At 40.1% G+C, this 17,657-nt stretch overlaps 1 protein-coding gene across 1 annotated transcript in view; it reads left to right on the forward strand.

Moving 5' to 3' along the window:
- The window catches only part of LOC307156978 (uncharacterized protein), a 122,356-nt gene that overhangs the window by 23,322 nt on the left and 81,377 nt on the right, over positions 1 to 17,657 (forward strand). Inside the window, exons 6-11 of the mRNA XM_079868706.1 lie at positions 2,399 to 2,937; positions 9,079 to 9,217; positions 13,874 to 14,541; positions 14,938 to 15,033; positions 15,121 to 15,354; positions 15,774 to 15,933. Of these exons, the coding sequence (XP_079724832.1) occupies positions 2,399 to 2,937; positions 9,079 to 9,217; positions 13,874 to 14,541; positions 14,938 to 15,033; positions 15,121 to 15,354; positions 15,774 to 15,933 (1,836 nt within the window). The remainder of the gene's footprint in view (positions 1 to 2,398; positions 2,938 to 9,078; positions 9,218 to 13,873; positions 14,542 to 14,937; positions 15,034 to 15,120; positions 15,355 to 15,773; positions 15,934 to 17,657) is intronic.

Genomic DNA, 17,657 nt, shown 5'->3' on the forward strand with positions numbered 1-17,657 from the left:
ACCAGTTATGGAGTACAATGAACACATGGGGGAGTTGATCATTCAGACCAGCTCATTCAGTATTATTCTGCACAACACAAAACAATGCGCTGGTACAGACACCTGTTTTACCATTTTCTGGACATTGCCACCACCAACAGCTACATCCTCCACAAGGAACTCTGTCTGGCCCAGCAAACAACACCCATGACACACAGAGCTTTCATGGAGGAGCTGTGGTAAGCCTTTCCACACTGCTCCGGTCCCGGTACCTGCAGGTCATATTCCTGTGCCAATTGCCGTTCATGCAGCAGATTCATCCACAAAAGCCACTACAGGTCGCAGCAGGTGTAAACATTGCCAAAGCCAAGGCCAGAGAAAGGACACACCTTGGAAATGCAGGGAGTGTGATGTTGCGCTTTGCATACAGCTGGACAGAAACTGTTTTGCAGCATGGCATGACAGCTGAAAGACTGAAACATGAAAACATGCACATTGTGTAAATATTGTAAATAGTGGTGGGTTTCTGTGTTATTTCAAATATATAGTTCATCTTTGGTTTGAAAAAAAAATGTTGAAAAGTTGACGTAATGTAGACAAGAAAACATGAAAATGTGTACATTTTGTGATTATTGTTAGTAGTGAGTTTTTTTCACAAAGTAAACGTTTTGCTTGAATGAAAGACCTGTTGTAATGCTACTTTTTTGCACACATCCCATAAAGCTTGATATGTAGTAGGAAGTTATTTTAGTCCTATTTTATCTCAGTCCCTCAAACATTTGGTGAAGGTAAAGTCACAGATAAAACTTGTACTAAAATACGATTTTTCAAAATGTCAGAGAGATGCGTGAGAGATGCGTGAGAGATGCGAGACCGGTGCGTCGCGCACGTGTCGCTCATTATCAATCACGCCACAGGCCTCGCGCCGTCCTCCCACGGCCCTCGAACTCGTCGTGCTCGCCACAGGTATGTTTCCACAAGAGATTTGAAGAATATAAAGAGAGAGCTGGGTTTTCTCTGCACATTTTGATATAAAACACATGGGATTATGTTATGTAATTGCCTTTAAAAGGTGAATTTAATAAGATATGTAAAATCAAAGAAAAAGTAAAAAAAAATGCCCTTAGACCTCAGAGGGTTAAGTAGCTTTTATAAACTTTTTTTTATAAAACAAATTTTTGAAAGAAGACTTAACTTGTTTGATCAAAAATACAGTAAAAACAATAATATTGTAGAATGTTACTACTAATTAAAATAACTGTTTTCTATTTTAATATATTTTAAAATGTAAAATAATAATCTGGAATGTATGGAGGTGTTTTTATCTGGACTTTTTGATGAACAGAAACATTGAAATAGAAATATGAGTAAAAATATACGTTTATTAACATTTTAAATGTCTTTACTGTCGTTTTACTGCACATTTACAAAGTGGGAAAGAGAGCACAACTATATCATACTTACTGACATCCAAAAAAGCAAGACTCGTGTTTTTAACAAAGATGTAAATCAGGACAGGCCTAATCAGGGGGATTCAACATATTCTTCAAAAACAGGATAACTAAAACTAAGGGATAAATATGGGTAACACTTTATTTTAAGGTGACGTGGTTACACGTTACTACATGTACTTACTATAGTAATAACAGTAAATTGTGCATAATTACAAGTAACTAACCCTAAACCAAACATTAACTGTAACTCTATAGTGAGTACATGTAGTTAATTGATATTACTCAGTACTTACTAGAGTAAGTACAATGTCACCTTAAAAGAAAGTGTAATCTAAATATGATTATTTTTCACTGAAAGCCAATTAAAAACATTGATCCAAGATTTTTAGAGGTAACATCACAGTAGTAAAAAAAAAGAAAAAGAAAAAAAAAGCTTTTCAAGAGTTTCAGGAAATGAAAACCAAACAAACTCTTCAGTAAAAAAATATATATATTCCACAATGTTTTTATCCTAAACAGGATTTTGTATCAATTCTCTTTAATTCTTGAGTCATCAGATGGAAATTTAAAAAGCTCAAGATCACCTAAGGCTGAAAACACTAAAAATCCCCAACAATAGGCCTACAATGCTTCAAAACCTTGTAAATCATATTATTACACTTATTGGTGAATCAGTTTAATGGATACTTGCTAAATTAATGTACCAGTTTCTATAAAAAAAAATAAGAAGATAAAATTAAAGGTAAATTCACTCTACCATTTGAATAATGTAAATATAATAATAGGCCTTATTATAATAAACAGAATAATAATCAACATTAATATTCAGGGAAGACAATTAGACAATATTTTATAAAGAGGGTGGTGTCAGGGACCTGGATGATGGATATGATGATTTGCACAGGATATCAGAGAGATCTGACAGATTCATAATTCCTGATTCTGATGTGTTTTCTCTCCATCAGATTACCATCAGCTCACTCTGGATCTGAACACAGTGAATAAAGCCCTTAGTCTGTCTGAGGGGAACAGAGAGATTACTGGCACTAACACAGCCCAGCCATATCCTGCTAATCCAGACAGATTTGAAAATGTGTGGCAGGTGTTGTGTAGAGAGAGTGTGTATGGACGCTGTTACTGGGAGATTGAGTGGAGTGGGAGTGGGAGTTTGTGTATATCAGTGTCATATAAGAGCATCAGCAGGAAGGGATCGGGTCATGAGTGTGGATTTGGATCTAATAATAAGTCCTGGAGTTTGTTCTGCACTCCCTCCAGTTACTCATTCTGGCACAATAACATAAAGACTAAACTCCCTGTAAAGTCCATCAGCAGGAGAATAGGAGTGTGTGTGGATCACAGTAGAATAGGAGTGTGTGTGGATCACAGTGCAGGAACTCTGTCCTTCTACAACGTCAAAAGAAACAAAATGAGCCTCATACACACAGTCCAGACCACATTCACACACACACTCTATCCTGGGTTTGGGGTTTATCCTGGATCAACAGTGAAACTGTGTTGATGAATGAGAACAGACTGTATTGAGATTCTACCCATAATGCTTTGAGCTGCATGATAAATCAGTAACAGTGAGATGTTATAGAGTCTCTTATTTTAGCTCCATTAGATTAATAACACAGCTGACCTTCTGTCAGTGAAATAACATGAAATAAATGAATCCTCATATAGACAGTAAGATCATTGTGTATGTGTGTGTGTAAATTACCTTTCAATTGAAAATGTATCATTCAATAAAAAGTTGTTGTAAAATTGATAAATGTCAGTTTATTAATAAATGTGAAATATATAAACCCAGATCCACTGATCATCCTGTAAACCCTTGATCAGTGAAAGTATGAAGACAATTATTCTGATCTAATCCAGTTTACTGTAAATAAACCTCCTCCTGAACAGACCTGATGCTCTGACAGCTCTGAGAAAAGATTAAAACAAGATTGAGTCGGATCATCATCAGTTCAATCCAGATAAATAAGTTTGGTTATTTAAGAAGTTCATAATAAATATTAATAAAGCAAGATACCCTGTTGAAATATGTGAGATGTGTGGTTTATATAAACTGCAAAGGTAAAGTATAAATCTAAATTATTGTGACCGATGTGAAGGGGGAGGAGAATTTATACGTGCGTCACGTTTTAGTCGATAAAACTCTTCCGCATAGGATACACCTGTGTATCCTCGCTCATGACTCCTCAGGAAGCCTCCTAACTCCTCGATCCTCGCGGTGCAATTAGAGAATTGAGATGTCCTTCAAGATGGCTGAGCTCGATCGGTTTCCGGGTCATAGGAGAGAGGAGACGAGGAGGGATATTGAGAAGTACCCTCTCATTAGCTTCTTCTGCATCTAGCAGCAGAGTGACCCATGTGATCTATACGATGACCTTTGACCTTCCTGAAAGATGAGCCAATCCCACAGGATTATGACCTCTGTCAGGATTTCTGTTAAAGAAACATGCTGTACCTGAAAAATTTAATTTAATTTCTATCTTTGATCTGTTGTATTTGTTGTATTTATTTCACAAAAACGAAATAACCAAAATATCTATAAAAATCTACATTGTGATATATTGTTATTGTTATCCAGATGGCTGTTACATAAAACAAGATTAGAATACAAGCCAGGCTTATTTTGGTAACTCTGGTGGATTCTGTTTCATAAAGCAAACTTACTCTGGCAACTCATGCTGTAATGTTGCGGAGGAAGACAGACGAAGACGAGGATCTAAACGCAGGGTGATTTAATAAAGTAACACAAAACAGAGAACACAGAACTCAAAGAACAAAAGAACAAAACCTTGGGAATCACAGAGAGATACAACCATTACACGTACAACAACTGACAAAGTAACAAGTGAAACACAAGGGCTATAAATACACAGGGACCAACAAGCTAAACAAGATAACAAGGGGGTGTGGCTAATTAGAAACACCTGGGAAGACTAATAAACTACAAAACTACAAAGGACTACAAAACATGACACAGAACAGGAAATAACAAGTCCACACAAGACAAGGGGAACACAAGACAGGAATCATGACAGAGCCCCCCCATTTAAGGAGCGGATTCCAGACGCTCCACACACAAAAATAAATAAAGGTCAAGGAGGGTGGTGGAGCAGAGGTGGAACGGTGGAGGGATGGAGGGCCAGGTCCGTGGAATGGAAGAGGACCTGGAGACTGCTGCAAGACGGGAGGCCAGGGCGGAGCAGGCGGTGCAGGCGACCAGGGCAGAGTAGACGGTTCAGGAGGCCAGGGAGGAGACGACCCTTCAGGCGGCCAGGGAGGAGACGACCCTTCAGGCGGCCAGGGAGGAGACGACCCTTCAGGCGGCCATGGCACAGGAACAAACACCGGCTCAGGAACAGATACCGGCTCAGGCACAGGAACAGACACCGGCTCAGGCACAGGCACAGGAACAGGAACAGACACCGGCTCAGGCACAGGAACAGGAACAGACACCGGCACAGGAACAGGAACAGACACTGGCTCAGGCACAGGAACAGACACCGGCTCAGGCACAGGAACAGACACAGGCTCGGCGGTGGCCATCTTGCCCGAAGACACTGGCTCGGCGGAGACCATCTTGTCCTGAGACACTGGTTCGGCGGCGGCGGCGGCAGCCATCTTGTCCGGAGACACTGGCTCGGTGGCGGCCATCTTGTCCGAAGACACTGGCTCGGTGGAGACCATCTTGTCCTGAGACACTGGTTCGGCGGCAGCCATCTTGTCCGGAGACACTGGCTCGGCAGAGACCATCTTGTCCTGCTGCTAGATCCATATTTTGGTCAGTTGTTCTGTAACGTTGCGGAGGAAGACAGACGAAGACGAGGATCTAAACGCAGGGTGATTTAATAAAGTAACACAAAACAGAGAACACAGAACTCAAAGAACAAAAGAACAAAACCTTGGGAATCACAGAGAGATACAACCATTACACGTACAACAACTGACAAAGTAACAAGTGAAACACAAGGGCTATAAATACACAGGGACCAACAAGCTAAACAAGATAACAAGGGGGTGTGGCTAATTAGAAACACCTGGGAAGACTAATAAACTACAAAACTACAAAGGACTACAAAACATGACACAGAACAGGAAATAACAAGTCCACACAAGACAAGGTGAACACAAGACAGGAATCATGACACATGCTGGGAAACGAACCTGGTCCAGGGCAGGCTAACTGTCAGGCTAAGCCTGAGTTTTTACACCATTCCTCTAACACTGACTGACAGGAACACAATGATATCATCACTGACTCTCTCGCATAACATTATTTGACTTTATTAACCACTATCAGTCCAAAAATAAATATACAGTATACAGAAAATCAACTTAAATCAGGCTACAATGATAAATGAGACAATATAGACCTACAAACATGTTCAATTATATTGTATATGAAATGTTTATGTTAAATCCAGCCGCAGCCGATGTCGAACACACCTAAATACTAGCGCTGAGAAGATCCACGCTGGACATTCATTACTACATGTCATGCATCGAATTAAGAAAAATACAATACGATTTCTAAACAAAAAGATATTTTGTGTGAATATTAAACCCAATATCTACTTCTAAATTGAAAATTATGAATACCATTCATTTCTATTGTTTTATGGTGCGTAATTTTAAACACCTTTAACCTTATTATAATTATTCTCAGGTTAGGTAAAGTAAGTCACATCTGTCCTAAATAATAAGCATTTGAATTTCCATACTTACAATATTTAGATCACAGAAGACTTCTCCGTGGTCAGTTCAGCTCAATATTTTGTAAAACTGAGACTTATGGCAGGCGAGTTTCTTAATTTCAATTATATATATTTTTTATTAAATACAGGTTAACTAGTTTACATAAAAGGGACTAATATATAAAATAAAAATAAAAGTAAATCAAAACCAAATAATTTACAAACTTTTAACTTCATGAGGCACAATGGCAAGGCATCTAACACTGGAGAGGCCGTCCTTGGTGAATCAGCGTCTGACTGGACATGTCATTCCAGCTCTTTTAACCCTTTATAGGGTACTCATTGAAATACTTGGAAATTCTAAATTTCAACCATAGAGTTATTGGAGGATATTATAAGACTTCTAAACATTTGTGAGTTTTTTAATTTTTTAATTTTTTTAGGTTGGAAATCAAGGGCAATGAAGTTACCATATATGGTTCCTCGCCAGTCTAGTAGTAGTAGTAGCTTTATTGGTCACTAGTCACAGGTACCAGCGAAATTCCGCCATCAACCTGTCCATACAAACATACATACAATATGACAAGGGGGTAGACAGAACAGGAAGACAGAGCATTGAGGAAAAAAATACAGCATAACATGAGGAGAGGTGAGGAGAAAAAAAAAGGCAACCCCCAGACTATGCTCCTGTAAGGAGTACAGTTTGGGAACAGTAAAAAAAAACTCAGCAACATTAGCACATAATCAGTACACAACATGAACACACAAGACTTACAACATGAACACACAAGACTTGCAACAGGGGAGGGGAGTGGGGGGTGGAGGTAACCCAGCACAGGCAAGCAGCCATCCGGTCCTGCAGCCATTCTCGGCGCTGGTCACAGACCCGCCTGTCAGACTGGGGGTACAAAGCGTCGAAGGCGAGGGATGGGGGGTGTGGGAGGGTGATTGCATATCTGTGTATATGTAAGAGTCCGTGTATGTGTAGGCCTCGAGAGTCGCTACGCCTGACATCCTAATCTAGGTGCCTCAGTCCGCAGGATGTCATAGCGATACACAGCAGTTGCCATGGAGTCAACCTTGATCAGGTCCCAGACAGAGTCAACAATCAGCAGGTGTCAGTGTGGAGTGGGGTAAGGAACGCAAGAGCGTCTCGCTGCAGTGCTCTCACCAGAGGGAGTTGTTGTTGCAGCAGCAGCCAAGGCCAAGGCCAGTGCTGGTAGAGGGGGGCCGAAAGCAGATAAGATAGGGATTGTTTGGTCTTGGAACGAGTAGCCGCATTCCAATTTACACAGCTCCTGGTCCATTTGGGTCTCCGAAACGATCCATTTGCCTTTGCAAAGCTGTAAGCTTCTCCAAGATGTTATCAATATTTTGGTTCATTGTCACCAAAGTCACAGTCTGAGTTCTGACAGCTCTGCCCACTGCTTCAATCATGACGGGCAGCCTTGTGGGGTTTTGGACAGCTGTCACCGTCTTCTTAATTCCTCGATAAACCAGGGCAATGCCTAATCCAAACAGCAGAAAACCTGTTATCATGGTTCCGAATAGGTAGATATCTTCAATGTCCTCCACGGAAAGAGCCGCCAGACACACGACCCGCCACCTCTCCCACGCGTCCATCGTGTAGCCAGCTGGGAACGTTCCGGCAGGGCAGTCAGGTTCCCCCGAACCCAAGCTTCTCGTCGAGAAGATGGTGTCAATTGCGTTGAGAGACCAGTTGATCAAATCCATAATTTCTTAGTTTGGAGAGCAGTGCGGAGAGAGTCTCTCAAAGTACAAGACAGTAGACTAAACGAGACGAGAGGAGCAAAGCAGGGGAGATAAGGGAGAGGAGGGTAAGAAAATGTGACCGCCTTCGTTGAGAGCCAAAGAGAAGAGGGTAATGGGTAATGTTTTTCCCTTAAAAAGTGTATATATAAAAATATAATAAAAACACAAACTTGTTACAAACATAAAAATATTTATTTAGTAACATTTTAAATTATTATTAGGAACATTTTAAATAAAATTATTATTAGAAACATTTTAAATTATTATTAGGAACATTTTAAATAAAATTATTATTAGAAACATTTTAAATTATTATTAGGAACATTTTAAATTATTATTAGGAACATTTTTTTTTTTCAAGTCCAGTGAATTAGGCCACTGCTTCGTGGTACTTAAGGAAGCAGTTGCGGCCAGCATTGAGGCACAGATGGACCTTGCATACCCTGCAGACCACGTTCGACCTCATGATATTCCCCTTCCGGCTGCAGTACTTGCAGGTCTGGCGGTTTGTGTAGACAGGGGCGTGGAACAGGGACATGTCAAACCGCACATGGATTGCTGGATTTGTGCTGCGGTGTCCCCGGACAGGTGTGGGGATGGCAACAGAAGTGCTGAGGCTGCCTTGAGATGCTGAGCTCCTTCGGGGATGCGATGTGAGTGACCTTGGGCTGCTAGCTTCCCTGAACACCTGGATTCTAACAGTTTTTAAAGACAGGCCATCCAGAAAGCCAATAGCCTTGCAGTCCCGCCTGTAGGAAACCCAGGCATTCGTGAGGCTGATATCCACAGAGTAGGCAAACATGCGCATATACCACCTCTTTGATTTCATGGGGGTGCGGTAGAGATGGACCAGCATGTCACTTTTGTCAATGCCCCCCATGTTGGCATTGTAGCTTTTGATGACAGCAGGGCAGCTCACTTGTTCCTTCCTCTTGGTTTCACTGCAGTACCTGTAGAATGAGGAAATGGGCTCTGCCCCCATATCTGTTGACAGAAGAGTGACAATCCTATTGTCCTTCCACCTGAGGGCCAGGATCCCATCGTCACTGGTGACGTAGTCATACGTACCACGAGGGACAGCCTTATTCTCCATCTCCTTGATGATTTTGAGTGGAGGCTTGCCTATTCTGTTGTCCCTGGCTGTCCCTGTGTACCTGCAGTTTTTGTCCTTGAGGTACCGCACTATCTCCAGGCTGGTAAAAAAGTTGTCCGCAAAGATGGCTGTGGTGGTGGAGGAGGACATGGTGCTGACTAGGACGGAGACGATCTGGCTGGTGACACCCATGGCTGTTTGTTCAGGTGTCAGGGGAACACCGTGGGCCTCCAGCGTAGTCTTACCTTGATACAACACCATGTCATGGATGAAGCCATTCTCAGAAGCCCTAGCAAACAACTTGAATCCCCATTTGTCTGGCTTGTTCTTAACCCCCTGAGGTCGGTTATCGCGCCGGCGCGATAGGCTCGTTTTTTTCCGCATGAGTGCAAAATTTTTTTTTTTTTTAAATATTAATTTTTATCTTATATGCTTGTGTTATACATCAATCGATCCTGTTTAGTGTGTATTTTTTTTTGTGTATGCTCATAATAAAAACAAAGTGTTGTGCTTTTCGCCAAATAAAGAAAAATTAACATGATGCGAGTTCTGCCTACTCTCCGTCAGTGAAGTCAATTCTGAAACGCGTCCGAAAATGAACTGTAACTCAGCGAATACTCAGTCAAACAGGCATACAGTCACACAGGCATGAAGCTTGAATTCTCTTCTTTCAAATGAAGTAATTTTTATAAAAAACAAATATTCACAGTTTATATAATATGTATGTAAAGAGAGAGATGTCAGTCGTTCTCATCTCAGCTAATTAAGTTTTAATGTGACTCCGCCTACGGAGACCGCGCTATTCAAACGCAAATGTGAGGCGATCCATACAAACCTGTGAAACGCCCACATCAGCTGGATAAGGCCGGTGAAACACTGGATGCGTGGCGTAAGCGTCTCAGCTGCGTGGCGTGTCCGTTTTTATTTCGGCTCCCATGTTAACAGTTTAGAGTTTGCACACTGCCTGTGTGAGACGCGCGTCTCAGGCGCGGCACGAGCCGCGTGGAAAACGCGTGCATTCAAAAAATAGAACCGACGCCTATTTTTCACGCGACACGCAAGCATCTTGGAAGCGTTTCCATGCAAAATTGAATAGGAAAATCTGTTTATTTGTCATTTTGACACGAATACATATTAATAAATGTCCTTTTGATGTTTAAAAGTGTCTAGGTTTTGACATAAATGCAAATATAAATGTAATTTTACAAAATATGATCGATTTTCAAATACTGCTGTATTGAATGAACAGCTTTTAGCAAACTCTATTGCTATACTGAGATGAGGAATATATACTGTATGTGTTTTGTCAAAAATAAAGTCATCAACTAACTAATGAATCCTTTACTTTGAAATACGTATGATAAAATGTATACTTTAGTTTTGAAAGACGTTGACTAGTTTTGAAAAGATTATAAAGTATGTATGTGCATGCATATATATATATATGTGTGTGTGTATATATGAAGAGTTCAGATGCAAAAGCCTCTAAATGCCATCTGAAATTTTCTCCTAGAATTATCATTTTTATGAAGCTTGTATATTTAAGTTAGCTATAGGTGACACACCTGAATGAATGGCTCATTAAGTATGCAGGGACGTAGTCTCACCAGGTGTGAACTACTAAATATGCATGATCGTTTACGCCCCATCCGCATATTGGCTTTCCAAATTAAAAGTGTTTCACAAAACTAAAATCAATGTATCGTTTTTTTGTGAATGATTAGGCAGGATGATTTTCATATCATTTTGAAGAAAAAACACTAGGCGATGACATCCATTAGTCAAAAGTCTTATTGCCACATATTTAGTATGTGTTTTGTGGCCTTATTTCAGAAACTTTAATTTTTAGTTTTTTCGATAACCATGCATAAACATTATTCTCTCAAAAATGAAAACATGTACATACATGTGGCTCACATATTATGGAAGTCCTGTTTGTGCTATATGTGCTATGAATTTACACCTTTGCCATTAATATGTTTATAAGCAACTGAAAAAAGCACAAATGTCAGGGCATGTCAGAACATCTCAAGGACCCCAAAAACACCCCAGACCCCAGAGGGTTAATGTACTGCCTTAGGTTGCCAGCTGTCTTGCCTTTGTAGGCAATCATGACCTCATCCACAGACTGCTTGGGGGTCTGTGGCTCACTCCTGAAGGCAGCATTCAGATGACTGAACAGTGGCCGCACCTTGAAGAATCGATCGATGGTGCCAGTGATCTGGGTGTTGTCGTTGAAGTGGACAAGCCTCTTCATCAGCCTGAACCTCTTCGATGACTCTACCTCAACTGCAGGTCGCACACAGTGACTCCTCTTGGCAGAGGGGCCTATATCACTCTGGCCTGGAGTGTCTAGGTTATGGGTGGGTGGGAGGAAGTCAGGGTCTGCCACATCATCATCTTCCTCCTCAGAGCCCTCATCATCACTGATGCTGGGGTGGGCTGGCACAACTGTCCCCCTCTTGCCGTAAAAGATTCGCGTAGATAGCTGCAAAGAACAGAGAGTACATTTTTGAGTCAATATCAAGCCCAGTTTGAGTTATTTGTTGAGTAACAGTGAAGTGCAGATCTACTGAAAAATAAATAATAAGAAAAATAAGTGAGTAACATTGGACTGGTCTGTAATAACACTTAAGTGCTAAAAATATAAATCCTTTGAAATATTACTCAAATTATTAAAAATGTTTATTTTAATACATTAACATAATTTGAAACCAAATTAATGAATAGGGTATTCATTTATGGTTTGTGCTCCTAAGAACATCTAATATGATTCATGTTTTATAAATGCACATTTGTGCATTTATAAATGTTATAAATAAATGTATACATTTATAAAAGATCTGTACTACTGATCTTTGGTATGGTCAAGTACTGGTGGTACCACTTATTTTAGCAGTAATAAGTCTCACAGTAAAAAAAAAAAAAAAAACACCAATACATGGCATTTAACTAAGATAAAAACTGTTATAAAGGTCATAAAACTGACCAAAACCACACATATTTAAATATCTATGGCTTGAAAATGTCTATAAATATGTTACGTTTCCCACTGGATCACTTTATAATGTTATTCAAACCTGTGATAACATCCAATGCACTAGTAAATACTATTGTCCTACGTTATAATCATAGACTGTGGTTATAATGCATCATTTGTAGAAAAAATACCCTAGTACGGCTTTTCTATACACATAGGGCGTATGTCTAAATATGGACTTGCGCTAATCTTACGTGAACAGGGCGTATGATCAAATATGGTCTCACCATTTTTCATGCCACAAATGTCAATACTTTCAAGAAATCTATGCAAACAACACCTATCTCAACATGTTGCACAACTATTCAACCATAGAATGTGTGAGTTTCATCAACTCACCATTTTTTGTTTTGAAGTTATTAGCGCTGATGTGGGAGTAGGTAGTAGCGCATAACCTCACTTTCCAATATCCGGAACGACACTGAAGTTTGAAATGCTCCGCGCAACTTCTGATTGGTCAGATGCCATCATGTGACTATCAGTGACATAGCCTGATCTTCGCTGATTGGCTAGGAGAAATCTATGCGCTCATATGACAAGGCAAACAGGCAGGGGAGACTCAGTTTGAATGCGCGATTAAGTTACCAAATATGGTTCCTCGCCCGATAAAGGGTTAAAGTCCATCAACTTTTTGACATCTTCAGAAATCCCCTCCTGGAAACTCCCTAAAACTTGTTCATTGGTTATCCCCTACTGGAAACTTCCTAAAACTTGTTCATTGTTAATCCCCTCCTAGAAACCCCCTAGGACTTGGTCATTAAAGCCTTTGCTTCTTCATCCTCCTTCTTCTGGACCTTTTCTTCAACACATTCTGTATCTCGTCCGCAACACATAGACGGTATTGCTTGCATTTTTCTTCTTTCTTTGGCAAAGCTCTTTCATACATTTTCAATTTCTCTTTACTCTGACATTTGCTTAATAAATGCTTACAACATTCAGTGTGGTATGTTTTTCTTTATAAACCATTTTCTCAATAAATGATTTTACAAAAACAATTGCAGTGTTTTTCTTTATAAACCATTTTCTCAATAAATGATTTTACAGCAACAACTTCTGGTGTCTTGCTTTACAAAAACACTTCCATTATATAAGGTCACCATTATGGTTGACTCCAATACATAATTGCTTCATACACAAAAAGGCATATTTATAATATAAAAGTTTGCATATTCCATAATACTGTCAATTAATTATGAAACAGCAATTTAAAAAAACATTTACTTTGCATAAAGCAAACATTAAATGTGAGTGATTCACTTTACATTTGTGGTCTATGAGCTCTATACGTGTAAACTTCCTCCTATTATTACTGAAAAACAGTAAGAAAGATTAAAATAACTTAGCAAAATAATTACCATTGGCAACAGACTTGCTGCCATGAGATGAATTGTTTTTGTAAATGTGACTCATCTTATACATCATGTATTAGTGTATGATTCAACTGTTCCCCCGGGTCTAGTATTAAAAATAATAATAGAACAATCACAATACATTACAAAACTGAATCGCAGTAAATGTAGAATCGCAATTCTTAAAAATCGCAATACATATCGTATCGGCACCCAAGTATCGTGATAGTATCGAATTGGGAGGTGTATCGTCCCAGCCCTATGACGAACTGGAAACAATTTTCAGTCCTGCAGTACCAGTGAAGTATTTATGAAACAGAATTACTGAACTATTAAGGGTGTTGTCTTGCTTCTCAGTAAATTCTATTCTTTGAGTGTGTGTCTGAGACTGATTAAACACAATGTGTGTGGGACCAGGAGTGAGGAAGCTGCTTTACAGACACGCCTGTTTTGAACATGGTACTTAAACACAGAACCAGGAAACAAGAAACAGTTTCAGTTCAGGAAAAGAGAAACTGAAGTGAAGTTGAACTGTTGTGTGTTTGCATCTCTGTATTTTTCCAGTAAAATGGCAGAAGCCAGAATTACTCAGGATGAGTTCCTGTGTTCAGTGTGTCTGGATCTCCTGAAGGATCCAGTGACCATTACCTGTGGACACAGTTTCTGTAATAGCTGTATTACAGGCCGCTGGGATCAGGAGGATCAGATGAGAGTCTACAGCTGCCCTCAGTGCAGACAAGCCTTCAGTCCAAGACCTGCTTTAGCTAAAAACACCATTCTGGCTGAAGTGCTGGAGAAACTGAAGAAGACTAAACTTCCTGCTGACTGTTACGCTGGAGCTGGAGATGTGCAGTGTGACATCTGTAATGGAAGAAAACGCAAAGCCGTCAAGTCCTGTCTGGAGTGTCTGAACTCTTACTGTCTGAATCACCTTGAACAACATGAGAGTTTCTTTAAAAGAAAGAGACACAATCTGACAGATGCCACTGGACGACTGCAGGAGATGATCTGCCAGAAACACGACAAGCTCCTCGAGGTTTTCTGCAACACTGATCAGAAGTGTATATGTCTGCTATGTACGATTGATGAGCATAAAAACCACGACACTGGATCAGCTGCAGCTCAGAGGACAGAGAAACAGGTATGAACTTAAAGGAGTCTCATAATACTCATTTACAGGCTTATTTTGTTTATGGGTCTACTACAGTACATTTACATATTTAATGTCTCTTTTCACCCTCACTGTCTGAATGCTGTTTTAGCCCTAGAAACACAGACATTATTCATAATACATTCTTTTGTGTTATGCAAGAGAAAATCATACAAGTTTGGAAAGACATGAGGATGAGTAAACAATGAAAGAATTTACATTTCTGGGTGAACTATCCTTATAAAATTGATTAAATAAATTGATGAAAATAACCTTACCATGTAAGATCTTTAACCCCTCAGTGTCACCACTTCACAGATATTGGATTCATATCTGTTTACCTGATGATTTGTGTGATGTTTCTCCTGTCATTGGTTGATCCTTTAGCACCAGCTGAAGGAGACACAGAGGTCGTTCCAGCAGAGGATCCAGCAGAGAGAGAAAGATATTCAGCAGCTGAGAGAGGCTGTGGTGTCTCATAAGGTGAGTCTGGAGAAGAAGAGAAGTTTGAGATGTCTCAGTCAGGACTCACTGAAGCTCACTGTGTGATTGTGATGTGTGTCCTAACAGCGCTCTGCACAGACAGCAGTGGAGGACAGTGAGAGGATCTTCACTGAGCTCATCCGCTCCATTGAGAGAAGCCGCTCTGAGGCGACACAGCGGATCAGAGATCAGGAAAAGACTGCAGTGAGTCGAGCTGAAGGACGACTGGAGCGACTGGAGCAGGAGATCAATGATCTGAGGAGGAGAGACGCTGAGCTGGAGCAGCTTTCACACACACAGGATCACATCCATTTCCTGCAGGTAACAGAGATCTAGAAGTACAGGATCATAGTGGACTTGAGCAAGAGACTCAAAGAGAGACTCAAACATTTCATGAGAGCAGAATGAGCTGTTGACTGAAGTGTTGATCTTCATGATGTTCGGTGTGTTCCAAAGAATTCAGAATGAATCAAATCTACTCAGTCCTGCCATGTGACACCATTGATGCACTTGATCTCTTATATTAATGTCATTGCCACATGTTTGACCATCCAAGTGTTTTCCTAGAAAGTTCACATATAGTGCAAGTGTAAAACGCTACAACTTATAGCACTAGTATGATATAATGAATATGAGAAGAATGAAGCTAATGCTGTGAAAGTGCTGGATTGAGGAGAATATTATTGAGGAGTTATTGATGAAGTGTGGAGGTGATGAGCTTTGATTTCTGTTTTCTGCAGAGTTTCCAGTCTCTCTCAGCTCCTCCTGAATCTACAGACGGAAATGACAGTCTCTTCTGTTCTCTCTCCTCTTTTGATGGCATGAGAGAATCTGTCCGTCAGCTGAGGGACAAACTGGAGGATTTCTGCACAGAGGAGCTGAAGAAGATCTCTGACAGAGGTAAAGTCCTGGAGATTCTGATCTCAGAAATGATCCTCCATCATCTCATATCATGTAGAAGATCATATTAGAAATGTCTTAGTAATAAGCAATTACTTATGTAACACCCACTAGGGCAAAATATAAAAAAGGAAAAGAAACAGATCTATCACAGAAGACAATAAATTGTAGAAAAAATACAATATTCTTTATTAAACAATACCATAAAATTATTCAGGGCATGAACTGTTTCAGCTGACAGGGGGAGCAATTTCTCAATTTGTCCAACTAGGAATACAAAAAAAACTGAGCTACCTACTGTATACAGGGGACACTTCACTGCATTCTGTGAAAACCCAACAAACCCCCATCAGCCCTTCACTACAAACAGGAGTATGTGATACACATTCACAATTAGTAACCACACGAATCAACCCACCTATAAGGGCTCTATTAAATTGTACTCCCAGTTCTCCACCGGCCACGATGGGGAACTACCCCCTGCTGCTTAATCAAGGGTGAAAAACAATTTAAATTAAATACATAATTTAAAGAGAAAAAAAAGAAAAATAAACAATTCCACTAGCCAGCGACAAATCAAGCAATACATAAAAAAAAAGAAAACAAACAACAACCACACATAAAGCTGACTAGGAAATTAATTACCACAAATAAATCAGGGAGCAGTCAAGTTCACAATGGTCACATAAAACCAAACAAACATACGACAAAAAAACAAAACAAGAGAACAGCGACTAGCAATCAACATCCAACACCCTATAACAAAATAGAATATTTTTCATGAGTGTCAGTCACATCCAGATAACAAACAAACAACAAACTCAAAATTAATAACCATACCTTTAAGGTGCACAGCCAGACAAATACAGTGGGGCAAAAAAGTATTTAGTCAGCCACCAATTGTGCAAGTTCTCTCACTTAAAAAGATGAGAGAGGCCTGTAATTTTCATCATAGGTATACCTCAACTATGAGACAAAATGAGAAAAAAAAAATCCAGAAAATCACATTGTCTGATTTTTAAAGAATTGATTTGCAAATTATGGTGGAAAATAAGTATTTGGTCAATAACAAAAGTTCATCTCAATACTTTGTTATACCTTTTGTTGGCAATGACAGAGGTCAAACATTTTCTGTAAGTCTTCACAAGATTTTCACACACGGTTGCTGGTATTTTGGCCCATTCCTCCATGCAGATCTCCTCTAGAGCAGTGATGTTTTGTGGCTGTCGCTGGGCAACACAGACTTTCAACTCCCTCCAAAGATTTTCTATGGGGGTTGAGATCTGGAGACTGGCTAGGCCACTCCAGGACCTTGAAATGCTTCTTACGAAGCCACTCCTTCATTGCCCGGGCGGTGTGTTTGGGATCATTGTCATGCTGAAAGACTCAGCTACGTTTCATCTTCAATGCCCTTGCTGATGGAAGGAGGTTTTCACTCAAAATCTCACGATACATGGCCCCATTCATTCTTTCCTTTACACGGATCAGTCGTCCTGTTCCCTTTGCAGAAAAATGTTTCCACCCCCATTCTTCACAGTAGGTATGGTGTTCTTTCTCCTCCAAACAAGACGAGTTGAGTTTTTACCAAAAAGTTATATTTTGGTTTCATCTGACCATATGACATTCTCCCAATCCTCTTCTGGATCATCCAAATGCTCTCTAGCAAACTTCAGACGGGCCTGGACATGTACTGGCTTAAGCAGGGGGACACGTCTGGCACTGCA

This window comes from Squalius cephalus, assembly GCF_949319135.1.
Source record: "Squalius cephalus genome assembly, chromosome: 4".
Lineage (NCBI taxonomy): Eukaryota > Metazoa > Chordata > Actinopteri > Cypriniformes > Leuciscidae > Squalius > Squalius cephalus.